The sequence below is a fragment of the Malurus melanocephalus genome, unplaced genomic scaffold, assembly GCF_030028575.1.
Source record: "Malurus melanocephalus ecotype Western Australia unplaced genomic scaffold, MMel_1.1 scaffold_50, whole genome shotgun sequence".
Lineage (NCBI taxonomy): Eukaryota > Metazoa > Chordata > Aves > Passeriformes > Maluridae > Malurus > Malurus melanocephalus.
The window spans coordinates 1,784,942-1,811,197 of record NW_026623282.1 but is presented as its reverse complement, the minus strand read 5'-3'; the positions used below and the strand labels follow the sequence as shown (position 1 = coordinate 1,811,197).

Here is a 26,256-nt window from a genome sequence, read left to right as displayed (position 1 = left end):
TTTTCTGGTGCTGAAGGTAAATATTCCCCTAATTTGAAATATTTCCTCATTTTTTTTCTGGTGCTGAAGGTAAATATTCCCCTAATTTGAAATATTTCCTCATTTTCTGTTCCAGCTGTGTGGAGATACTTATATATAATAAATAACACCAACAGTATGGCAGAAAAAAATCCCTAGATACTTGCATTGTGTTGTGACATCAGTAAATTTCAAAAGGACAACAGGATCACCTTACCTTCTTAAAAATAAAAAATGAGCTCTGTATAAGCACCACTCATATTTCTGATTATTCCAGTCTGCCCCAAGGATCRCCTGGGTGGTAACTTTTTGTCCTAGTAGACCAGCCTTTGAGGCTGCATTTCATTTCAAAGGTAACTATTTCATTTCAGTGCCTGGGCATTTCAAAAAGAGATGCAGCAGTTAAGTTACACTTTTTCCCAAAGAGGACATTGAATGCAGTATTTGATGAAGTATACCCAATCTTTTTAAAGGTGGTATTTCTAAGAAATGGGTCATGTCATTCTAAGTTAACATTACAGAGTATTGGATTTTCTATTTTCCTTTATAATTTATTGGAAGATTCGAGCAAAATTGATGTAAATTTGTCAGGGGTAGGTTGGAAGTGATCTCAGATTTTCTAAATTGTGGAAATAGGCACTCATTATTGGAATAAAAGTGTAAATTTACCTCCACTGAGGAATTAGTTATACTAAAAACCCTACTTCTTTTTGACTCTATAAAACCTACATGAAAGAGAATCTTTAGGAAAGCTCTAAATGCCCAAAATGAGGCATGGGCTGGGTTAGAGCTTCCTTCTTCTTATGTGTCAAAGCCAACAAACCTTTAGACAAACAGCAGYGAGAAGCCAGACTTCCTCAGTTCCAATGTTCATCAACCACCTCAAGCTACTTACCAGACATGAAAGAAATAAAGAGGCCAAGAAGTCAGTGAAGGGAGTTACAAAATACTTGGTAGCATACAGCCTAAATTCTTTAATGACATTTTTAGTAAATGTTCATTCTGCCAAATGCAGTTTGCTTCACCATCAGATCTGTCTCTATTAATAATGCATAACGCCACTTCAAAATTATTCTTGTAAAGGACTTTCTTAATAGCAGGCATCAGCTTTGTTCATTACTACAGAAGTCTGTAGAACTCGGGTTTTTTTTTTTTTGTGAATGTAAGGAGCTCTTTATCTGAACATTTGCAATTTAAAACATCACTAAGAAATATGAGAATTCCCKCCAGAAATCCATCCCGAGAGAGGCTAAAGTCAAACCATTGGAGACACATTTCCATGATCCTGACCTAGGGAGAACGTTGCCCAACCTAGTCTGTGATGAGAAAATATTTGAAACAGGGACAAATTTCTCATTGACCTCCTCTTCCCCCACTAAGCTCACATTCTTCACCTCCACTTCATAACTTTTCATGGAAGCAGAAGAACAACAMGTATTTTCTCCATATGTTTCTGCTCAAACTCTAGTTCCATTTGTGGAGAGGTTAACTTTCCAAATAAGAAGGGGCAAGAGTATAAGCTCCACGTTTGTGTAAGAAATAAGGGGTGAGAGTATAAGCACTCAGATGCTTGCAGGAGTAGAAGGTCTGAAAAAAAAAACCCAGATATATTTTCAAGAGCATATATTTAATGAGATTTCCAGGAGATTCTTCAACTCCTGAAATAAAGTGAAATATTTTTGTCTATATTGAAATGTGCAACTTTATTCTACTTCCTGATGAAATTCTGGAAAGTTTTGGAAATTAACATCTGGGAGGAAAAAACAATGTGGGAGAGAAAAAAAAAGAGCCAAAAAGGTTGGTTTCTCCCATGCATTTACGTCCCAGGAAAGCTTAACAAAGAAACTTTGCTATTACTGTAAGCTAATTCTAAATATTTTATATAACAAATCATAGATTAAATAGATTAAATATATCATAGAATAAGTATGGGCTTCTACTGAACACTTGAGGAGAATTTCTAAGCATCAGATATTTCTCTCTCTCATTTTTCATCCAATTTATCTGCTAAATACTAAAAACATTAATTATGTGGTTATCGTAACATGATTATGTAAAAGGAACCAAGAGGAGCACTACACTCAATCATGTATAAAATAAACAAACCACAACCAGGCAGATGGCACAATTGGGACCTGACTCTGCCTGTGAAATCGTTTGCTGTTTTGAAACTGAAGGAGCAATGTCTGCATGGTCTTTGTCATCAGTTTAGCACAAACATTTTAAAACTATGTTTTTGCTCAAATGGGTACAACCCTGTTTGTCGTGCTCATGCTTCCCAGGCTCTGTACACAAATTACAATGACAGCTTTCAGGTCTGCACTGATTTAACATCCAGGTAACTCCTTCAGCTTTTATGTATTTCCCCCCAGTTCCCACCTACAGCTCTGAGGGATAAGGAATCCCACTGCACTCATTTGATATTTCCTTGATAGCGCTTTAAATCTGCAGTACAGTCTTGTGCTGCTACCAGAGGACAAAAGGAAACACTGCATTAAGATAATATTGATTCATTTAACGAGAATAAAATGAAGAAAAGGCCAAATTGGGGCAAAGCTAGTGCAAGGAAATACATCCCTGGCAGATAACTGTTGTGATTCAGCTTCCGACAGCTGCAGAAAGGGCATGGAAAGAGACTCTCCAGTGTTCACTAAATGTGCCATTTCTGTGGAGTCATCAGACTGCCTCGAGTTAGGCTTTGCCCCCCAGGCAATCATCACAATTAATTGGGCATGCAATTTATCATAGACTAATTAAGTGGCTTCTACTGCATTTATCACTGCTTGTAAAGTGAAGGAACTAATTCTGTCTTTTTATTTGTAACACTGGCAATGCAGTTTAAAGCTTGTGATTCATCACTTCTGTCTGGGTTTTAGAKTCCCAGCAACTGAGCACTCTTGCACCCAGGAGGGAGCAGCACTCCACCCCAGCGCTTTGGGGCAGATGTGTTTGCATTTGCAAGAGCTTTAGGGTGGTTTCTGCAGTAAAATTCCTTGATACACATGGGTTTGAGGGAGTCTGTGTGTGGTGTGTGCTCATGCAATTATCTCTACTTGCCACTTGATTTATGTCAAATTGCAATCAAAATATAAGAGACTAAGAAAGGCCTCAAAAGAAAGAGATCCTGCTAAGGCTCCCACTGAGAAGGTGATTTTATAGTGAGTTTAGTCCCCTTTGGACATGGGGAATCTTCTTGGGAGCTCTGCCTTGAATCACAAATCAACAGGACACCAGGCGCCCTTGGTTCCCATTCTCAGATTTATGTATAATCACCACTGCTCCTCTATGCTGTTACAACTYTCTGCTGYCACATTTGCTTTSCTCTTGCTGATCTGGGAATCATTTWAYGTTTTACATTTACATCTACTTAAAGAAGACAGCAATTTCGAAGGAAACCTCATTTGAAGCRGACTTCATATTTAGAGCTATTTCCCTTTAAAGAGAGAACAGTTAGAGGTACCTGTATACTCATGGTAGGTTTAGTTGATTCTGAAGGTGGTTTTCCACCACAAAACGTTTGAGTGGACTCTCTGCTGGCTTATTCCTACTGATGTTGTTAGCTAAGCCAAGAGCATTCACCTTTGGATGCCTTTTCTGGTGTAACACACCTTACAACTTGCCAGGGTAGACATCCCAGTTTCACCATCACTGCCTCAGGAAATAAGAACCAACATCTTGATCCACCACTCCAAGGTCAGTGTTGATGTAGACAGTCAGATACCTGAAAAGTCCCAGGAATATGTGCACAATATTTTACAATATTCCAGATTTTATCTGTGTGGAGTTGTCTACAAAGGAATGAAATTAATAATGTGTTGAAGGATGGAGGAATTTRAATCCAAATGATTGCAATAAAAATCTGTTCAGTGTTGTTTGTGTAATCGACATAAGAAACCAAACTATTCTCCAGCAAGGCAAGGCAGCTTAGCTACTTCATTTGAAGTATTATTAGATGTATTAGCAAATACTCCTGAGTCCACATGTGTCTACTCCCATATGCTCCAAAGAGTTGTGTGGTCCCTTCTCTCAGTCTGCACGCTGCAAGGTTAGCTTTACACACAGAAATTCAGGATTGCAAAAGCATTCCTCAACCAGGAGGCATTTCCCACTTGGTCCTCAGCTCCTCATTGTATTCCTCACCCACTTAACCACAACATTTATTTTTATAAACCAAACTGTCAAGAGCATGCCTGCACCACCCTTTTGCATTTTTAGCATGGATTAAATAGAAGAAAATCATCTTGTGCTATGCCAGCTTCAAATCTCTGCATTTATGTCCCCATTCAAATCAGTCATGGGTAAGGGTGGAGGATGTATTTAATGACATAGCTATACCTCACACTACTATGCCAAGTGGTGATAAGTTATCCAAGTTACCTTTAAGCCAAGTACAAGTGGACACTCGAAATTGTCTAGCAAAGCTGCAGTGACTTATTCAAAGTTTTTTTACCCCTCACTTTTTGACATGCTTCAAGTTTCTCCATTTTGCAGCAGCAGCAGAGCTGAGTGGATATTAGCAGCAGCAGGAGGAAAGCAGAAGAGCCCTTGACCTTTACACAAAATGTGTCTTTAAAAAAATATAAGACTTAAAGTTATCACACAGTCTAGTGTAGCCTGAAAAATTTCTTACAGTCTAGGGGCCAAGATGCCATTTCTGCCTCATGTCCACCTTTTGCCAAAATCCAACTGCCCATTCCTACTAAAGAAAGTATTCAAAATGACATTCACTGAGGGGCAAGTGGCCAGTTACCACCAGAGACATTTCTGCATCACATTTTTTGAAAGCTGTCCTTATTCTCAGAAGTGGAACTCAGYTTTATTTAGGCAGTAAATTACAACATTTTCTCAATAAATTTAAGAATATTAAAATATATGCAACTATGAAAATCACGCCCTCAGCATAGAATTGGAGCAAWGTACTTGACAAGAGTTTAACATGAAAATTGGCATTAAATAGCTTATGAAGACATCCATGAAGGCTTCACGACATAAAATCTTTGAGGAGTTATTTCAAATGAGACACTGTTTTTTATACTTCAGCACTGTGTGCCTCTACATAGGATCACAAGATTTCCACCAATATCCTTTATCTTTTTCTTCCCATAATGGAGAATTTCTGAGAAATCCATGAGAAGACAGACCTTTAGAGGAATGAATGTACCATATTATGCTGCTGTTGTTTCCCATTAAAGAAGATGGGAATAAAAGGAGGGGGGAGGGAGAAGAAGCAGAGCAAGCACTGCCAGGCAGCGTGGCCCTGCCTGGGAGAATGTGTGGGTGGTGTTACTGGACAACAACCTTCAAGGCAGTCTCCCCTCCTATCTAACCATATTCAAGCAGTAGTAAAATACACTTGAAATTGGACTCCTGGATTATGTAGAAAGTTACATGGGTGTTTGTGACTGTGCCCACAAACTTAAAGGTTGAGATCTTCCACAGAGCAGGTATTTTAAGTCAGATGATTGTCCCTGTATCTAATAGATTCACTTGTCTATCTGATTTTTCCATCYACAATGATCATATTTGTGTGAAGRAAGTGAAACATCTTCAGGATTCTGTCAAAGAAATCTGCAAAAAAAGCAACCACTGTTTATTTGCTAAAAGAAAACTTGGTCAAACAAACACTAGTAATGCAATGGAAAGATTGGGTTTTATGGCTCCTTCCCTGGGTCTTCTGAATGTTTCTACCTGCCAAATGCTTTTCCAAACAGTTTTTTCAGGGTCTTCATGAGACATTTGAAAACAAAATTCTTGATTTGTAAAATTTTCTAGATTTGGACGAAGTGCCAGTCAAAAAATAATGTTATAAGTTACAGAGACTTAGATCCATTCTCTTCTTTTTTGGATTGATCATAAGCCAGGGGAKCTGTGCTCTCTCTCACCAGTGCATGCAATCTTGGCATTTGGCAACTGGGTTTTGGTAGAAATTTTATAAGCAAATATATGTATCTACATTATAAAGTGATATAAAAAGGACTAAAATGATCCTTGGTAAAATTCATTAGTACCCTTTAAAGGATGAGATCCTCAAAATTCACCTCAGTGTATCTAAAGACAAGATTTATCAATTTTGTCAGTAAATTTCTCTAATTAGCTACACTCACGTTCCTGTGTGAGCCAAGAATTGTGCCAAGAATTGCCCCAGTGTTGGAAACTTGGGGCCTGGCTATGGTTGTTATGAAAATTCTTGGATCTAAGCGAATGCATCATCACTTGTATCCACTACAAACTGAGCTTGGAGCTGATATCTTGGTTGTGTATATTTACATTAAAGTCTAGTGAGTTGATGCCCTCCACAGGTCTCTTCACATGTCCAGTCTGGTAAATGTATTTAACACACTTTAACAGTGATGACAACCCTTGAAAACAGGAAGAATAGCTATGGTATAATGTTCTGTCTTTTTTCTTTTTTTATAGATTTTTTTTTTTTTAWCTTTGGAAATAGAAGTGTTCAAGGGCAGGTTGGATGGGGCTTTGAGGAGCCTGCTCTAGTGGAAGGTGTYCCTGMCCATGGCAGGCGTGGGTGGAACCARATGMTCTTTAAGGTCCCATCCAACCCAAACCATTCTAGGATTTTCTGATACTATGGTTTATGAAAAAAAATAAACTTAAGAAATGTCAAGTAGTTTACCCAGAAAGGCCTAATCACCAGAAATTAGCCCACTTAGAAGGAATATATGAGTCCAAAGTACTTTTAAAGGAGTAAGAGCTGATGATGCATCAGCTATACGTTAAACAGCTATTGAAGGTTCTGCCTTCCCTAGCTGGGTTTTAAATACACATTTACACAGCTACTGCAGTTTTTCAGATGAGCTACACCASTGCTAACTGGACCAAGTCTTTCAGGGAAGGTAATCAGAGGAAAATCGAATTTGTGAATCCCAGGAGAGAATGAAATAGGAGCTGTACCCCCGAGCATGCCGTGACTGATGCTTTTGAGCAAGCCGACAAATAGATGTTTAAATGAGTATTGTTAGTATCAAAAGAAAAGTATCCTGCATACTTTGGGTGCACAAATTGGAGTAGCTGAGCAAGGGCTCTGAGTTTTTAAAATCTGGACTTGTCCAATTCTTTTGCCTAAAATGAAATGGCCTCCTGGTGAGAAATAGGTTTTCATGTGTCCTCTACACAAAGGGGAGAAGTGTTTTGTTCGTGATTTCAACTGACCACGGAGATTTATTTTCTAGAGACAGATGAGTTTGAATTCAGTTTTTAAAGTTTCTCTGTTCTCCATTAATTTCTTAGCATTAGTGAGAAAAAAAAATTGTCAAACTTCTCATTTCCTCGTTACCTACTGGAGAGCAGAAGAGTTGCCTTGAGCACTACATTAGTCACAAAACAATGTTGTTTTAGCTGCCACGTCTGTCCTTTGTTTGCTTCCTGGTAGCCCTAACCACTAAGMCTTCCTGATGCTTYAACTTGCTCWGATCTTGCYTTTTATTTCATTAGTAATTCTGTTACTGAAGGCTTGCACCTTCGGTGAACTGCCAAAGTCTGGTATTTCGTGCTAATAAAAACAGCAGAACTAACTGAATCCCTTGCAGTAATGTACTAGTGCTAATTTTTGGCTACATCAATATTTCGTTCAGCTTAGCTGATAAAAAATTAATGAAGAAAAATACCTTAGGTTTTGTGACTCATCTGCTTTGAAGATGAATTTTGAAGATGTTATTTGATTTAAGAAACAAGGCGTATTTATTAAGTCTTCAGAAATAAGAACCAAATTAAAGACAATATTATTTTTTTATTCTTAATGGCTTAAATATATTTCTGATTACAACACTAAGTAATAAGTAGTATATGATGTAACTTATAATCCATTACTGTTAATATATGCATTCTATAAAAGTTTCCATGTAYGTGCATGTGTGTKCATGKGTGTGTSTATGTGTGAGTGTGTGTGTGCATAAATTAAGAGATGTTCAGAATGAACATTCTCATTTTTGGAGTCCTGGTTTTTGACATTTTAAATTTAATAAATATAAAACCCCTTTTCCGATTTGGATTTCATTTAGAGGATTGTCTGTGTGAGGGAGAAAAAGAGTAAATTATATATTGTGTTAATAAAAGCATTTCTTAAAGACCCAGGAGAACTTGCATCATGGGCACATCATAGGCGATGCAGAGACACCTGGGGATTTGCCTCAGTGGTACCCCAGGCCTGGCACAGGACATGATGGCATCCCAGAGCTGGAAAGATTTGTATTTGTTCAGTTGACATGGGCACAACCACTGGCTTTATTCAATTTTCCAAACAGTTCTGGTGATATACCAGCTCAATTTAAATATCTTTGCTTGGGGAAAGTGGCTTTGTTCAGAAGCACTTTGCATGGCTGAAAATGTGGACCAAATGCATCTACATCACACAAACTTTGTTTCCAATGTTCCAAGGTTCCTAAAGTTTCCAATGTTCATAAAAAAACCCGCCATTAAAGGCAGAGGCTCCCTGGCCAAGCCTTGTGCCMCCTCTCAGGGGAGGATTACCTGCCACCCTTGGGGAGCACTGCATGGACGTGGCCACTGGTGTGATCCAGACCAAAATTTCCTGTGTTTCTCTCTGCTCACCTGACTGTCCCAGCCAAGGGCACAGTTTGCAGTTAGTTCAGCAAGATTTTACCTGTGAATGCAGTCGTATCATCTCAGAAGTGTGTTTTTTCTTCTTCCCCCAGGGAAATAGTGATTTTAGCACCTGGGCTAGTTTGCTCACTTCCTCTGGGTGGAAGCTGTGCCAGCAAAAGTCCTCAGTACCTTTTTGCCCTCAAAAGACCATATCCCTTGTCTAYTGATGGCCTGCCCAGCCTTATGGTCGAAATGAGCCAGCTTGGGTAACGAGTCTGTGCAAACTTGGTTCGTGTAAGAGAGGYTGATTAGAATAGATTATAAAACTGTAATACAAATATTCATGTCTCATAATCCATATTTAGATGGATTTCCTTCATAAAGTCATATCATCACCTCCCTGTAAACCATCTCTTAGCTTTTTCAGCAGCCTTTGCTRACAGGTCTGCCAGCAACTCCTTAGGAGACATCTCACACCTGCTTACATAATAGGCAAAAAAAAAATTGATCTCATCATTACAATATCTTTTTATTGAAGGCCCTGATGCTTAAGGAAACTCAAAATYCATGTTAAATACCTGCTCAGAGGGTAGAAGGCATGTCACTCAGTGCAACGTTCATTAGGACATGCAGACACTGCGTGGTGGGTTAAAGCCAGCAGCTACCAAGTGCCCACCAGGATGCTCTCTCACTCCTTCTCCTCAGGGAGAGGCAGGGAAGGAAAATAAGATTAAAACATTCATGGATTAAGATGAGAACATAGGTAAAAACAGACTTGACTTGGCGGAGATTTTATTGCTAATCAAAACTGGAGCAGCATAGAGAGAAAGAAAATCAAACTAAATCCACCTTCTGCACCCACCCTACTTTCCAGACCCTCACACCGATGTAAGCAGACCTGGACCCAGAATCAAAAAGGCCACCAAGAGCTGCTATGAAGAAGCCCTTCTGGTGTCCCCTAAGCATGATGGATGGCTGGAGGCAGATCACATCCTCACAGAGGTCTGGTTGCCCACCAAGGAGGCCAATGTGAAGCCCTTTTCCAGATGTTGAGGTTACAGGATGTCAGAAAAGGCAAATGCCAATGAGGATCTCTCCTCCAAGATGTTGTGAAGACAAAGACAGCAGGGGAAGCATAGTGCAGCTTCCCCATCCACTCCTTTCACACTGTGGAAGTTTCAAAAGGCAGATCTTACAGTGAAGGGAAACAGCATGAAGTACCTCTGACAGGAGSTCTGTCAAGAGGTGTATCAGCTTCAGCTCACATTTCCATCCAAGACACTCRAACAACCCYGATCCCTGTTGTTCCYCTTCTCCTAAAGGTTGACTCTCCCRTGCCTCACTGCTGCAGGATGAATGSCCACCCATCRYAGAGCTCTCCCAGCCTGTCTGCAAGCATCACCTCAGAGACACACAGGCTTGTCTCACTTTGATGGCTGCTTTTGTAACCACTGAAGACATCTCTGGCTTGTTTTTGAGTTGCAGTGCCATACTGGAGTGATGGACACAAAGAAATGGCTCTGGCTTGGCAAACTCTGATTGACAGATGGTTCATAGTACTTCATAGTTCATAGATGGTTCATAGTACTTCAGAGCAGACTGCAATATTGTTTTGGAGTGCTTACCTTTAGCTGCTATATTGAGGCATTAAAAGGAGAAAAAAATGTATAAATATTGAAAAATGATAGCAGGAAGGGCTTCTATTACTCAGTGGCTTTGACACTTAAAGTTCTGTTTTCAGCAGTTAGCTTAGGACACCTTTCTCTTCTGTCTTTAGGAAAATAAAGATGTCCTTTCCTATATGGGTGGCCCAAGATTGGAAGAAAATTTTGTTACAGGAGAAAAAGATCTAAACAGCTGCAAAGTTTTATGCCTTTGTTTATTGTTATTTTTGATTTTAGAAGTTTTTATGAATGGAACAAACAGACCCAAATCTTCTTTTGTGTAATTCATGCACACAGCTTGTGATTTAACCACTGGCATTTTTCTTTTTATGTGTTCTTGGCTATTTTCTGGCRTGTGAATGAAAGAGAAATTGCACATATGACATAAGCAGAGCTTTTTATTTGCTCTTATGYTTGTAATGCTGTTAGCTAGATCTGCATGCTTTGACTTGTTGGGAAGATTCATTGCTGGCAGAGCAATGAGGTCTGGACAGTTGGCAGGTCAAAACATTTATTAGTGTGATTGTACAGAAAAGTTTGGCTCCGTGGTAGAGAAGATCCCTCTGTAACAAATATGGAGACTGGGAARTTAATTATTAAGGAGGATGTTGCAAAAACAGACATCAATACTGTTCAATATGTGGTTGGAAGGTAATTGAAAAAAATTATGTAGGCTCTGACTTAAGAGGAGAGGGAGTCTGATAAACACACACTATAATTCCTGACAGCACCGTCTGGCTGCTGAACCTGTCACTATCCAAAGTAGCTCTGGAWAAAGGCCAAGCCCAGTCTCTGAGGAAGGGTTTAAGCATGATGGAGACTGCCTGAGAACTTTGATTATTTCTTCTATCCTATGTTACTTGCACTTTGCTTGTAGGAGGGCATATTTCATTGAAGGATTTTAATCCCTCTTTCTATTTAGAAAGTATTTAATATGCTCCTAACTTTATGTTCCATTAAACTCTGTATATGAGCATCTTCCAGAGAGGTCCATGAGAGAGCTGATCACTGTGTTCGTTTCCATATATTAGTTCCAGAGCTGCCTACAGCTGCTTAAATTTCACCACCTCTTAAAAATCCTTTGAACCATGCCATACTCATGGGGTGGGTTATTTTGGGTTAAGGTTTTTTGGTTTTTTTTTTTGTTGTTGGTGGTGGTGGTTTTCTTTGTTGGTTTTTTTTTTTTTAAACAAAACTCTCTGATATCAAACACACACTACTTGATTTAAATAAACATTGGAGGAGATTTAGGCAATCAGTTCAGGATACCCATCCAAGCTCATACTTTCTCTCACAYAGATATATAGAATTAAGTCCATATTAATCTCAAATAAAATTTGAATGGTGATATAAATTTTGGTTTCTTTGTTATTTGGCTTTTTGACCAATTCTTTCTTTCCTTTTCTTTCTTACATATCCATCTTCCTTTTTCTTTCTCTTTTTTCCTTCTTTGCTTCTTTCCTTTTCTTTCTCAAAGCACCAACAAATATGTCCTAAATCTCATCTAAAGTCAAATGGATTTTTGGGAGACATTCTAATCTTTCTGCCAGTCTTTTCCATCTCCAAGGGAACTGAAAACTAAAGATTTCCTCTTMTGAAAAATTAAATAGTTCCAGAAGACTGAGGCACACCTTTTCCCAAGAGCCTTGCAGTTTCTTCAATGCAATTTAATACATCCCTTCCATACAGGCGGTTGAGTGTGAACCTGCAGAAAATTCAGATCTTAACTTTTTCTCTGCTGGACACCTCTTTTTATGACTGAAGTCTCTCTCATACCATTTTCACTTAAATGGCGTAGTAGTACAACAAACTACTTTTTCAAACTGCCTCAAACACAGGATGTCTTCACAATCTACTCAGTAAATCGTATTTCCCAARTCTTGACTCTCATCTGCTATTTCAACTCAGGACTATAGGAAAGAAGTGGATTTTCGGAACAGTCATTCTGTTTTACATTTCAACAGGCTTGGATTTACTGTGATTACTTGTAAAAAAAATCTAAATAGCCCTGTAAGAATCTTGGAAATACTTAGAGAAAACATTTTCTAAGTTTGCAACACATTACATGCCTAAAAAGCACAGCTAATAGTCAGCAATTTGGCATATTGTTCTTATTTTGTTAGCTTCACCACCGTTTTCACAGGAGTCTGCCTTTGCAAAAAAATGGCCACAGAAAATGGTACTAATACCTATTACTGGAAATAAAGTCTGGAGGTGCATCTCCKGCTTAATTTTCTTTGGCATATTTAGGGTTCCAGAGTTCCTTTAACTTGGCAAGCCTGGGCAAGGAACACTTATCCATGTRCATGCAGTACATTCACTCCCATATAATTACTTTTTGTTAATGCTCTGAAATAAATTTCTTTGATTTTAACATAGTCTCCAGCCCTGCAGACATCCAAGCACATGAATAACAGACTCCCAACTTCAATCAGATTACAACTGGGAATAAARTACTTAGCCATGTGCAGCCTCTGGTTGCAGAATTAAGATCATTCATCTCTTGGGTTTTTCTTAGGTGATTATAGTGTGAGATGTATACATGTGGATATGGGATTCATGCAGTGAGGGCTGCTTTACTTAAAACAAGCAAAAATTTTTTAGAAATCATAGGGCAATCCACGCAGCTGATCCAGCAGCTCCTGCAGACAGCACATCAGCTCCAACAATCACAAAATTCAGGCACTGTGGCATTTACAGGGGGAAACAGAGTCTGCATAGAGTTCATTAACTGTTCCAGCCAAAAGGAAGTGCGGGCCTATGTGTTTCATCAGATCAAGGACTCTTTTTATATTTATCACCTTAAAAAATGCATTGCATCTGATGTCTGAGAGAGGACAGCATCTTGCAAGACCATATTCACTGAGCTTTACCCAACTATCTTGAGAAGAAGTTTGTGATTTCTTTAATGTCTACAAGTTTCGTTAACAGTACGTAGGCTCAGAACAGTGYATGATGTTAACAACCTTAGTGTTATATGTCACCCTTAAACCCAAATTCCACACGGGTTATCTCATGTATTTTTCTATGTCTACACATACGTTTATAGGATGTGTGTATTTCCAGCAGTAAAGGCATTTTTCACATTTTACTAAAATATATTAAAAGCCTATTTTTAAATTTATAAACACATTTAAAATATAAAAAAGAAATACCCCAGAACCTTCATTTTGAGCCGTTATTAGAAGAGGCAACGAAATTAATATGCTAATATAAAAAGGGAAAATAAAAGAGTTTTTTGAATGTTTCTGAAAGTTGTTTTTGGTATCCAATCATGAAAGTCTTAAAACACGTACAGAAATGCATTAAAGGTCCAGGAATATTTTCCTGCAGGTACTTAGAATCTAATAAATAATTAATGTGATAATTAACTACACGGGCAGAAGTACAGAACATTACCAAGAAAAAAAAAACAACTGCATCAAATCTGGCCTTTGAATGGATGTGCACCGTTGTTTTTAATACAAAAAAAAAAACCCACTCGAATATATTCCGTGTGTGTGCGCGAAGAGAAAACAGAAGAAGTAAACGTGCTTGAATCACCATTATATTTTGAAATGAAACATTTAAATATTGGCAAGGGTGCCTGGAGTGAGCAGAGCAGAGCACCGCCATTGCCCTCAGCGCTGCTTGAGCAGCCACAGGGGTTTGTGCAGGTCCAGAGAGCTGAAATACGACCACCACCAYGGCTTCTCCCTGCCTGGCGCCGACCCACCGCGAGCCTGGGGCTGCCCGTGCTGGGCGTGTGGGTCAAAGAGTTCCAGGGGGTCATGGGGGTCRTGGATGTCATCCATGGAGCGGCGCAGGAGTTTGTTGGGCCAGGCGTCCATGGGCCGCAGCACGAAGTCCACGCGGCCGGCCTGCGCCATCCTGGCGGGGATGGTGACCCTCTTCATGACGCGGCTGTAGCCCGGCGCCTGGGCGCTGATGATGAACGTCCCYGGGGGCAGCAGCCGCCAGTAATCGCCGTCAGCAGCTTGGGAAAGGGACAGGCACAAAAAAATGACAAAAGTGAGCTCGGTTTTTGATCCTCGCTGCCTTGGTGGTTACACGCGTGCCTGTGGGCCTACAGACGGCACAAGCAGCTACGGAAAAATCTGAGTTTGAAAAGAATGTTTAAATGCAAACTCTAGACAACAAAAAGAGAAACACGGCCCCTGGGAGTTAACAGAGTAAAACTCACGCACAAAATACCACTGAATGGTGTTCCTGCATCACAGCGAAGAGAAGCTTTCCTTCATGCTGCTTTTCCCAAGGGAAAACAAGGAATAACTCCCAAAGAAATTAATTTAAAACTATTGAAACTTAAGAAAGTGAAATTAGAATCCACGCTGCAAGATGCATATATATATTTAGCATGTCTAAGGAGCTAAGAAATCCCTTTTTTTTATTAAATTACATTCAATTACTTTGCAGACATTCTAGCATGTAAGAGTATGGAGTCAGAGCTGCAGCTGGTATAAATTGCCATTAGTGTAAAATGGGTGTAAATTTCCTCCAGCTGAAGGTTAGACCCTGCAGGCAAAAGCAGGGAGCCTTAAAAAAGAAAAATTTATTCCTCATTTTATATTTCCTTTATTTTGAATGGCAAGGCTCTTAGCTCAGTTCATGTTGCATTAATACTGTTTTCTCRTGGAATTTCTTAGTCCTTTTTAACACTGAAATCAAAAAACTTTTTAATCATATGACATTCTTAGCCCCACCTAACTCAAAATACTCCTCTTTCCTTCAGTGTAAACATATTTTTCATTTAATTCTGAATCTTTTAAAGGTCCATTGCCAATGGGAAGACATTGTCTGGGAAGAAGTTTGAAAAAGACCCTAATTCATGCCAGAGTCTCCCACCAGCCTCAAGAATCTGCATCATCCCCACTATCGTATCCCCTCTAGTGCTAGTTTTTTTGAAAGCTGGAAAACATCCACTACATTATAAGCTATTCTGGCTTTCTAAATTGATTCAACAACTATCATTAGACAAAAATATTGTCATTAGACAAAAATATTACCATTCATTTCTTCTATTTTGCACTTCTATGGCTTGCCCTGTTCTCATTGAAATCAATAATAAAAAGAAAGCATTGATTTCAGTGGYAGCCTAAGAGCTCAGAACTTTATGACTGTGAAAAGTGACAGCTGAATGCCTCAATTCATGTTAATCCATTGATGACAGGTATAAAATGGACATAATTCAATGTTCTACTTTTTTATACATTTGATATAATTATTGCCCAAAAATTGCACATACTTATGTGTTTCCCCATCAACAAGAAAGGTTGTGGACATTTCAATTACTGCAATAATTCTAGTTGAGAAAATCAGAGAGGTTCCTATTGTACTATTTACAACTCTTGTTCACATTATCTCAAYTAACTTATTCCATCAGGGCTCTGCTCCTCCATGTGCTGAATTACAGCCCCTGAGCAGAGCTGTTGCCATGTTCCCCCCAACACTGGCTTTGATGGACAGCAGACAGTTCCAGGTGGAATTTTTCAGTGAGAMCTCTCATCCCAGAGACATGGCAGACTTCACAGCTGCCTTGACTTGTCTTCTCTCTTATTATTCTAGAAAAAAACCCCGCCTTCAGCTCAGAGCCTTCAGTTCTCCATCAAGGTGCCATTCCTACCAATCATCACAATACTTTTGCAGGTTAAGCTCTCAGTATTTTCACTCTGCCCCAGGAAAAATCTTAAACTAAAAATATTACCTGTGGTGACATCGTGCTGAATGCCCCTGACTGAAATACGRGCATTTTTTATTGGGTTGCCAAACTTATCAGACACAATTCCTTTTATCCCACGATGAACCTGGCAAAGCAAAGCAAAGCAAAGTTAGATGGGAGTCACTTATCACAGTGTCACCTCTTCATCACACAAAAAGTTTTGTAGAGAGGAAACAACTGTCAGAAATTATAATTCATTATAGAGGTTCTCAGGCACTAATGCCTCCCCAGATCATATTCCTTATTTAGGGAGCTCCAAGGGGGCTGAGGGAAAGGAATCATGGAACCAGAGCTTTTTTGGGCTAGGTATGTGGCACTGACAGACCCTTCTCTGCACAAATCACCGGCACCTCATGGTCTGACCACAGTATTTAGGGACCATTTCTGAATGTCTGCCCTAGACACAGAACCACAAAGAAATGRAAACTCGAGGCTTTAAAAACCAATGTGATGCTCTGTGCACAATGAGAAGGGATCACCTCAGGTACTTGTGGCTCATCATCACTCTGCTGCCTACACCTCAGTGCCTGTCAGAATGTCTGACAGCAGAGTGTATGACAGCCATTTCCCCTTCTCTGCARGCACAGAACTGAGCTTCTTGAGCTGCTTGAGCTGTTGGGAAACATGCCTGGTGACAAACTAAAGAGTGATTTGAATTCTGTCACACAAGGAAGTGCACAAACAACTATATTGGTAGCTCAATTCAATAAAACAAAATAGAAAAAAAAAATCCAAGTATTTATACATTAAGCTTCTTAAGTTTCTCTTTTACACTGTCCYAAAATGAAAACCTTTTATATTGGAAAATCTGTATGACCTCTTTAAGTGAAAAATAATTCCATTTCAATTTTTTTTCTGAACAGCTATGACCAACTTCAGTTTCCTTTACTTCACTTCCCCACCTCTTTTCTCTTCCTCTCACTTGCTCTTCCCAAGTACCCTCGTCACAAAAGAAGAATAGGAAAAAAACACAAAGCATCAAAACAATGGGAAAAAGATATTTGCACTTCTGTTGGGATATGAAGATGCTTAAAAGTAATTATTAAAATATCCAACTTTACAGTAATTTATAATGCAATGTTGAAAAAAACCCCAAAGTCTAGTCTAGTGACAGGAGTTTTTAATTTAAGGTGAGGCTGTATTGTCACTGCTCTTGTTAAGCAGCTGTTCCATATTGAGTGAAGCTATTCACTGGAAGGTTTAGGAACAACTCAGTGTAAGGATTTGAAAAMCATCCCTTGTAATGAAATATTGCAAATTGCTTTTCAGCATGAACTTGAGGATTTATCATATGGATAGARAGTAAATCTGGTCAGAAGAGTCATCTCAGACTCAAATTTAATTTACAGTGTAGACACACTCAAAGTAGTATGACCTCATCCAACTTCAATAATAATTTTGCAATTACAACATGATGGGATAAAAATGGCAAAATTGAAATTTCTTTAACAATGTTGCTTTGGTTTGYTTTAGTATATGTACTAATTTTAATTTTTCCTCAAGCTGGTGCCACATGAGTTTGGCAGAGTTTTTTGATTTTRCTTCTAATGAAGAGATCAGCGTTTAGGAAAATGAATTCTAGTTCTGTGTGGTAAACCAAGTAGATTTGTACACACACACCAAACAGCCTGGTATATATCAGAATAAGAAAAGTTTGAATTGGTTATGGCAGACTTAATCCTTATCGGGAGTAATTCAGTCATCCTTATCTGCAAAGTTGTTTTGCTTACTGTCCTGCATTTACTCAAAAAGCTTTTCCGGCACAGACTTCTACAGTATCTCACACTATAAAATCTTTACATCTTGAAGACTTCAATTGTAATATATATGGATTTAACCCAGCTCCATTTGGATTCACTAAAACTCATTTTCCTCAGACAGCTGTAAAACGAAATGAGTTTGGTGGTCTGTACTGTAGACTTTATTGAATGATAATACTTAACACAAGTAGCAAGAGGTTGCTTAGAAAGGCCATAAAAACACTCCTAACAATTTTAAATTACTGTGTAGTCTATCAAAATAAGGCATGACAGAAAGCTAATCTACTAATGGTTGAGAGAAAGATGAGCAACTTCTGTTTCTGTGCTCACTTACTTATTGTCAGTGAGGTATTTGTTTTTGCAGASCTTAAACTTATTATTAAAAATGACATTTAAGTGACATGTCTTAACGTTCAGAGACACAGAGTTGTTCCTTTAGAAGATTTGGCTTCAGGTATTTAATAACTACTTTCATAAAGAAATCAATCTGGAAACTGTGTAAACTGCATTTCTAGCAAGATTTTAGCTGAATCTAAATCTTGTGCTGTGGAATAGTAGGCTTTGTGACAAACACAGAATATGGAAAGGAAAAGGTTTGAGAAAGCTCTCTGAAGAGCAGATCTTGCTGCTTTCATCTTCAAGGGGAATGGTGATYCACACTTTTCCGAGTATTATGATTTTCTCTAATGCTAAATTTTGGACAATTGATGAATAACGTTGCCCAAAATATTCACAAATAATTCCCTTTCRCACTATTTTCAAGGCCTTTTCAGTCCTCAACCTCAATCCCTTCTGCAGCATAGGCAAAATGTTATTTTTGTGTCCTGCTAGACAAACTGAGGCACCRGGGCCTCTGGTGGAGTGTGGTGGTTGATTCAGCATTATCTCAACAGCTGACCAGGGAAACAACAGAGAAATAAATTTTGACCAAGAATGAAAAAGAAAAACCGTAAGTACAAAGGTCTGTAAAAGCAGAGCAGTACCATTTCCATGTAATTCAGAAGGGCACCTTTGTTTTCATGCCAGATTGTAAACAGTTCTTCCTCCAAAGGAAACTTTTCACACCCCACCTCCACGGTAACCTCAAAGCAATTTGTGTGAAGGTAATTAAAATCTGCCATACCTATAAAATTAAAAGGAAAAAGGAGAGCTCATGAGCAGGCCATGTAGATTTTAACTGGAGCTTTGCTGCTGCAGGCAACTGAATGCTTTCCCCATGAGTGCTGGTTATTATACGGTAAGGAATGCTTGCTAATACGTAAAAAGTATTCAACAGATTCAGAATTCTGCAACTTCTTTTTTCAATTACAAAATAATTATTGACAATGACATTTCTTTCAAGCAATAAAAGCATAATTTTACATTATTATTCACCTGGCCAAGAAGCAGTGATAGATGGATAAATATTGGTTAATCCCAGTAATTGGATAATCGGCTGTATCAGAGGTGACTGCCAAGGGTCACCAGAACAGAAATGACCTTTTGCAATTATTATGTTCAAAACCGTTTCTGTACAAAAGACACTGGATATAATTTTGGGACCAATGTAAGCCAAAGATATCCAAACCTAATTTTCACCCATGCCCCAAAGCATTCCAAATGTCTAGTTTCAACATAATTATTTGGGGATCCAGCTGAGTTCTATTGGAAAACACAACTGAAGCACTGCTGAAAATTTATGAACACTGATATTTTATCCATGCCAGAATTGAAGGAATTMTAAAGAAAACAAAATGCTATTATTACGGAAATCAAATTAGCAACGGAAGCACAAATGAATTGGATGTTTGCCTCTGTTGTAGTTTTCCCTGAAAAAAGAATTCATTCAAACAGATGAAAAAGCAGCACTTGCGTAGTCTACAAGATGGATTCAGACTCATGCTGCTAAGGAATGAGAGCACAGCATTAAGCATTTATTTCTACAAATCTGATTTGAAAACGAAAATGATATTATATGCTATAACAAATCTGACCCTTGCATAACTTGTTAACTTTCCTCAGGTCCCATTGAGGTTCAATGTATCCCATGTTACCTGCATATAAACATTACTAACACACATTTTACTACTTAATTCCCCTACAAATTATGTTTTTCAGGGTAGGACCTTAAGCAAACTGAAAAGAAWAAAATTATTTTGTTCAAACCCTTGTGTCTCATAAAGGTCACATAGAGGTTTTACCTCACTTGATATGATGGTAAAGTGGTTTTACCTCCAGTGAAGCTGTACCACTCAGCACCATTTATAATACCTCCACGTTTTACAAAATTCCCACCACAGCGGAGTTCGGACCTGTCTGACATGACGGGGTGTGCRTCTACGTAGGCTTTGGCCAGCATTTTGAACACCTGCAACAATCAGGATTGAAAGACAAATGCTTTTACAAACTGAAAACATTGCCATTACTGCTATTATTTACYGATGTTTTGAGCCCAGACAGTGAGCCACCCTGCGTCCTCGAGACTGAAGGAGGTGMTGAACTGCTGCACAAGGAAGTTTCATTTATTGATAAGAAGTTTTCATTTGTCTTCTTCTCTAGGGTCCTTCTCTGCAATYCAGTATATTTAGCCAGAAAAGAAATATTAAACACTAGTGGATTCTGYGATACTTGGCTTCAATCTACCACCTGGAGCAGGAGCAGAGGACTTCTTTGGTTTTACTCCAAGTSCCCAGCTTTTAAAGTTGAAATTTAGGCCTCCATTAGGTTATGTTTCAGCCTTTACTATTTTTACCCCTTAAAAATACCTATAATTACCTTCAGTCCAACTACATCTTCACACTGACTGGTGCTGTTCAAAATAGACAGTGTCAATTTGCTTTCCACTTATCACTCACACTGGAAAATCTGCCAGTTCGATCTCAGTGACAGTTGCTTCTTTGTGGGGCAGAAACCATCCTAAAAAGTGAGTGATAGGATGTGGTGATGTAGGATGTCACTGCTGATTTCTAAAGAGTGTTGATAGTGATGAAGAGCAGAGCAGTCACCATGCAGAAAGGAACAGTGACAGAACATGTAGTGAAGACAGAAGAAAGAGCAGTTGTCTGCAGAAACCATTTATTTGAATCATGTTCCTGCCCGTCTTCTCCAGTGGTTATTGCAACTTTGTACAAAAACCCTCCCTCTCCTTTTTGTTCATTTGAATCTCTTTTGCAAAGGCTACACTTTYAGATTTCAACATTGAAATTACAGCAGTTATCAGATGCTGCTTRAGCCTACTATTCATCATCATGAGTTTCATTATATATTGCCTAAGACCATGTGTGCAAGAAATTTTGTAGCTGAAACCCTAGTTTTGGAAGTGATACATCTAATYCTAGATGCCATCATCAAGGATAAAGACCAAAATGACCAAGCACACAATATTGATTAATATTTGTGATTGTTTCTAATAATTACATGGCTGAGCCAATTATGGGATCAGGTAGGTGAAAGGAAAGGTGGAAAGAGAGTTTAATGTAAGTGTAAAGATAATTTACTGAAATACTTCTTATGACCAGACACTAAAAATCCAGACTTAATATGAAATGCTTTGGCAGCTCCCTTAAATTTCTATGTCTCTAAATATTGCTCAGGCCAGAAAATTAAATGTCCTTCAAAGTTCTGCTGAAAAGAAATAAATCCTAATTAAATATGTTAAGAGAAACTTKTACTGCCACTAGTTCAGTGACAGGCTCAATATCTTTAATTTCTACAGGAATTTGGGTCCCTGTTCTGAACCTTCCATGGAAGATAACTGATAAAAATTTAGAACTTGCCTGTGTGAATTTAGAGTACGTTCCTCACCTTTTACAAAGACATCTGCAGCTGCTCTATTTCCAGTGACCAAGTCTCCTCTTGTTTCACACCAAGAGGCATAAGGCTTTTGTCTGGCCACTAGGGCAAGTGAAAGAAGACAAGTGCTAGTGAGAAAAGAGAACGAGAATTCCAAAAGAAAATGGAATCTATTAAAAAAAAATAAAAATTACGCTTCAAAATTTTTCCTGGATAACACCRAATTTGTTATCACTTAGAAGCCAATGTATGTCAAGTCACAGACCTCAAGGAAACTTAGGTATTTAGGTATAATGCASTGGAGCAAAAAGAGGAAAAACTCAGAGGAATCCTTGTGACTTTGGTAGTGTGAGGTTCCATTCAGTAAAATGAGGTCAGAGCTGTTACCTTGGCCAGCACTTTTACCCTGCTGACTGTCACAGGYTGGGTTTTTCAGGGGGAGGGAAGGRAGGGTTTCAACTCYCCAAAGGGAATGAACTTGACTTGGTGTGGACCTTTCTGCTGTGGTGAGCGGAGACATCAATTCCACTTCTTGGGTAACACAAAGCGTTAAAACAACCTTCTCCATAAAGCCCAAAATATGGGAAAGCTTTTAATTAGGCGGCCTAAACCAGATACAAGAATTTGAATGTAAGGACATGGTCCAGCTTTTAGATTCCTTGCTCTCAGCAGGTACTGGCCCAGGTAGTGGCGCAGGCTAAAAACAGACTTGAAATCAGCTGTGTCTTGGAGCAGAGGCAAGAGAGGAACTTGTGCTTCCAAACATGCACCATGAGGGGCACAGGGAGGTGGCAGCACACAGATGAATTTTCAGATGGGGAAACATGGTTTGAATATATTTCTTAGCATCTGATGTYTTAATATCTGGCTGTTATCTGCACTGCAGCATTTCATCCTGGGCTGCAAGTTTCCCCTTGCACAGCGAATGTGGCAGGTCAGCATTCAGAACAAGGGTTATGGCCAATGGATGGCAGCTAAGCAAACTGCTGTATTTTGGGATGAAGGTTCCCCAACAGCAGCAGCTGTARATCAAATTACTTAAATGCAGGTCACTTCACAGGTACAGGTTTTATAGTTTTTTGTGCAAAATTTGAAGTTATATTGATAGTGCTGGTAAAGTTCCTGTTCAGAGTCATTTGAAAAATTGATTTTTCATACAAATACTCTCTTGTATGTTTTAAACTTCCAGGTTTGCAGCCAGCTTCACAGATTTTGCAGTCACTGACTATTCAGCACTCACYTGTATATGTTTTCTTGCCTTACTCTGTTGCAAGCCAGGAGTTTCATTAAGGTTTGTCCAGCTGTGCACTACACTGGGATGGARCCCTGTCTGCGTGGCTGCATCCTTTCACCCAAAACACACACKCTGTCTCTGAGCAGAGATGATGAAGGTGCTGCTGTACTCCCATTCCAGGGGTGAACTGCTCTGTAAAGCACTCATGGCAACATTCCCTTCAGCATCTCRGCATAGGACAGCCCTAGCCTGGGCAGTGGGATGTAAATGCACAAGTTCATGATTTCCCCCATCCTCACCAAGAGGTTCTGCAGCTTGCATTAACACCCATCAGATATTTCGCATGTAAGCTTTTTCTCCTGTGCAGTGCCTGGTTAATTTTACTACTAAATCATTTTTGTACACACATAGTCAGTAGGCATTGTAMGGCTCAGAAGAAATGGATTGATACAGAAAATATTTTGCAGCCATAAATCTTTAAATATTTAATATGTGTGAGYGAGAACTGTCATTTCAGAAGAATTCAGCYKAGAGATATGCTCAAAGATAAAGGAYGCTTCAAGTCAAAGATCAACTTCTGACTATTTTCAACTGCTCTTTGTTTATATAAAGAAGCACTTTTCTTAAGAGGCCACAGCCGTTTTTAGCACACGCTAGAAGGCTGAAAAGCTAGCTGTTCTCCTGGTGGGCATGTCGGCAATGAATACTAGATTGAGGAAACCAAAGGGAAATAGRAAAKATGGCAAAAAATTTCACAGAAGATTTACAGTGAGTCCCAAATGAGGAACTTTCCAGGGACAAGAGGGGGRAACCATTTCCATTCATCTGACCTGGAATAAATGTTACAAGGGTGCCACCATATGGCAATGAGCCTTTTTCYCCCCCACTCCTTATGAATTCCAAGGGAAAATAACACTGCTGGTGAACATTGTTCCTTTTCTTCTAGAAACCATTGGTAAAAATATCAGAGCCTACYCCTTTTAAAAATTAAAAGCCTGGATTTTCACAATCTGTGCTTTACAAAACCATATTTGGCCTCACAAAAATTGGGTAAACCTTTCTAGACCAAGCTAATAGTATGCAAACAATTTTAAAGTACATTAAATAAGTGTATRAATCAGTCACATCATATTCTGAGTTGGAAGGGATCCACAAAGATCATAAAGTCCAACTTTTAAGTGAAAAGCTTCTATGGGGATTGAAACTTGACTTTKGCATTATTAACACTCTGCCCTACCCAAATGAGCAGATGTTACATTATATACATGTATATAGACCTGTATTATGCATATAAAMGTGATTTATTATGTATTTAATACAYGAATACMTATACACACATGTACATGATCTAAATTAGGCAAAGTTTGTTATTTATTAAAACAAATTTTTTCCATAATTCCACACACGGAAACCACACCAATATGCTCACCCTGCAGAAACAACATTACCTTCTCATCAGGTGTCGGGGAGAACATTTTTTCTTCCATAGGATGCCTTGAATAGTCATAAGGATATGTCACAACCAGCTCACCGCCATGGAGGCTGGCAGAGAGCACAAATGGGATAGACCTCAACCACTTCATAACTGCTTTTGTCTCAGGGGCCACCTGAAATCCAGGAGGAAAAAAAGAAAAGCTGTGAGAAGCTATGCAGCTCCAAAGAGATTTGATCCTGGASAGGATGAAGCCCAGTGGAGAAGGAACTGTGCCAAAAGGAAAATGTTGAGGTTCTTTGGCTCTTTTGTCCCAAAAGTTACTGTGGGGAGAGTTTGCTCCAGGGATTAGATGATACACATTGTGCACTGTGAAAAAACTGAAGCAAAAAAAAACCCAGAGAAAATTTGACAGAAAAATAAACTTCTCATTACAGTGACATTTCCAGTTCAAAGTGAAACTGTGATAGCTGTACTTTAGGCTGGAAAACTTGTGGCATTATGTCACTACTTACAAACCAAACTATCTAATTTCATTTCTAAATCAGCAGGACTGACTTCGAATGGATAAGATGAAATAGCGGGATAAATTTGCAATTCTCTTCACTTGTTGAAAATGCACTTACTATCCTTTGGTCCAGGTTTATCTGCAAATAAATGAAAACTAATGTATATAAAGCACAGTAATGTCTGCAGTTTACCTGCAGTGAACTGCGGCAGAGAAGTCGCCAGATTTGGAGGGTTTTGACAGTTCCTGCTCAGTAAGAGCGGCCAAGGGACAGGGCACTGACTCCAAGAGGTGCTCAGGCACCCGACATGCAGGAGGCTCCTTCACCCCGTGTTTGAGGAGCTGTTTCAGGGACCCGCTCCGGTGCTGGTTCATTCTTAGGGATAACAGTGTCATCTGGCGGCCGCTCCCTGCAAGCCCAGACTCAGACACTGCCCCTGGAGAGTCGAGGTTCTTTTCCTTCATCTGGGCAAAGTTACCGGGGGAAACCTGAGCAGGGCAGAGGCTGCTCATTCAGACTCTGCACAAGCGCAGATTTGCAGGTTTTAYAAAAATGAGAAAGATCTGTTCTGATGAACTTCATCCAGCATCTGTTTCGGGCTGGTAACGTCACTTACCACCCTTTGCTGTGACCCCATCAGCTGCAGAACACCAGACAGACACAGCTCTAGAGTGCCTAGTGACCAACATGTGCAGGAAAGAAACCTCCAGAACAAACAAAAAAAGAAAACTCAACCAAACCAACCGGATGAAACCCCTAAGGATCTATACATTTGTGTTTAAACATAAGTAATTCCTGTTTTCTTTGGATCAGTCCCCAATCTGCTGTTGTTACAGAAATACCTTTGGGGATCCACAAACCCAGTTTTGGAGCAGARAAAAACACTGTGAAGCAAAGGTGCACCATGGATGTATTACAGCTCCATCAATGAGGCAGAAAGCCAAAGAAAAAGCCTTGTCTAAATATAGTTTTACCTGGAATGATTTAAGAGAATATTACCCTGTCGATTCCTGATCTAAGCAGGATTCTACCTCCCTATAGATGCCATAGCTATAAACTGAGTCCTTCTCATTTTCAGRTTTCCTTAAAATGCCCMTCTGTAGTTATTGATCTGACYTGGTGCCTTTGGCCACTGCAAGGGTAAAAGGCTGTGGAGAAATGGGAACCTGAGTTTCCCACTGCTGCAGGTGAATCATTAAATCAGCAGTTTGTGATCAGCACATGAACACAAGCTGGTTTGTGCCATTGGTTCCCAGGAGAAAAAGGCCAGGTTCGTTTTGTCAGACTAGTGGTAGCCTCTGAATTCTGTGTGACAACCCCTTCAACTTTGGCATTTACAAGAGGYAGCTACAAAAATGGGATGTAACAGGTAAAGTCTGATCAACTCAGGAACACACAGAATGCACTTTGCACACCAGAAACCTAATCAAGGTTTTTCTACATAGTTAGGGAAGATTAAACACAGAGTTTCCAGGAAGGGCATGGCATGGAAAAAAAAAAAAAATTAAAAGGCAGATAAAAAGCATTCCAAAAAGAAAGGACTTTTTTCAGCCTCACACAGTGCAGAAGTGGGAGAAGAAAGCAGCCCCC

The 26,256-nt window shown here is 39.2% G+C and overlaps 1 protein-coding gene across 1 annotated transcript in view; it reads right to left on the bottom strand.

Annotated features, from left to right (window-relative positions):
• Window positions 1-13,703: 13,703 nt before the first annotated feature.
• CPZ (carboxypeptidase Z) overlaps window positions 13,704-26,256 on the bottom strand; it is a 34,161-nt gene continuing 21,608 nt past the window's right edge. Inside the window, exons 7-11 of the mRNA XM_057365269.1 lie at window positions 24,174-24,332; window positions 19,932-20,067; window positions 18,704-18,843; window positions 15,946-16,045; window positions 13,704-14,217 (exon numbers count right to left, since the gene is read on the bottom strand). Of these exons, the coding sequence (XP_057221252.1) occupies window positions 13,862-14,217; window positions 15,946-16,045; window positions 18,704-18,843; window positions 19,932-20,067; window positions 24,174-24,332 (891 nt within the window). The 3' untranslated portion in view covers window positions 13,704-13,861. The remainder of the gene's footprint in view (window positions 14,218-15,945; window positions 16,046-18,703; window positions 18,844-19,931; window positions 20,068-24,173; window positions 24,333-26,256) is intronic.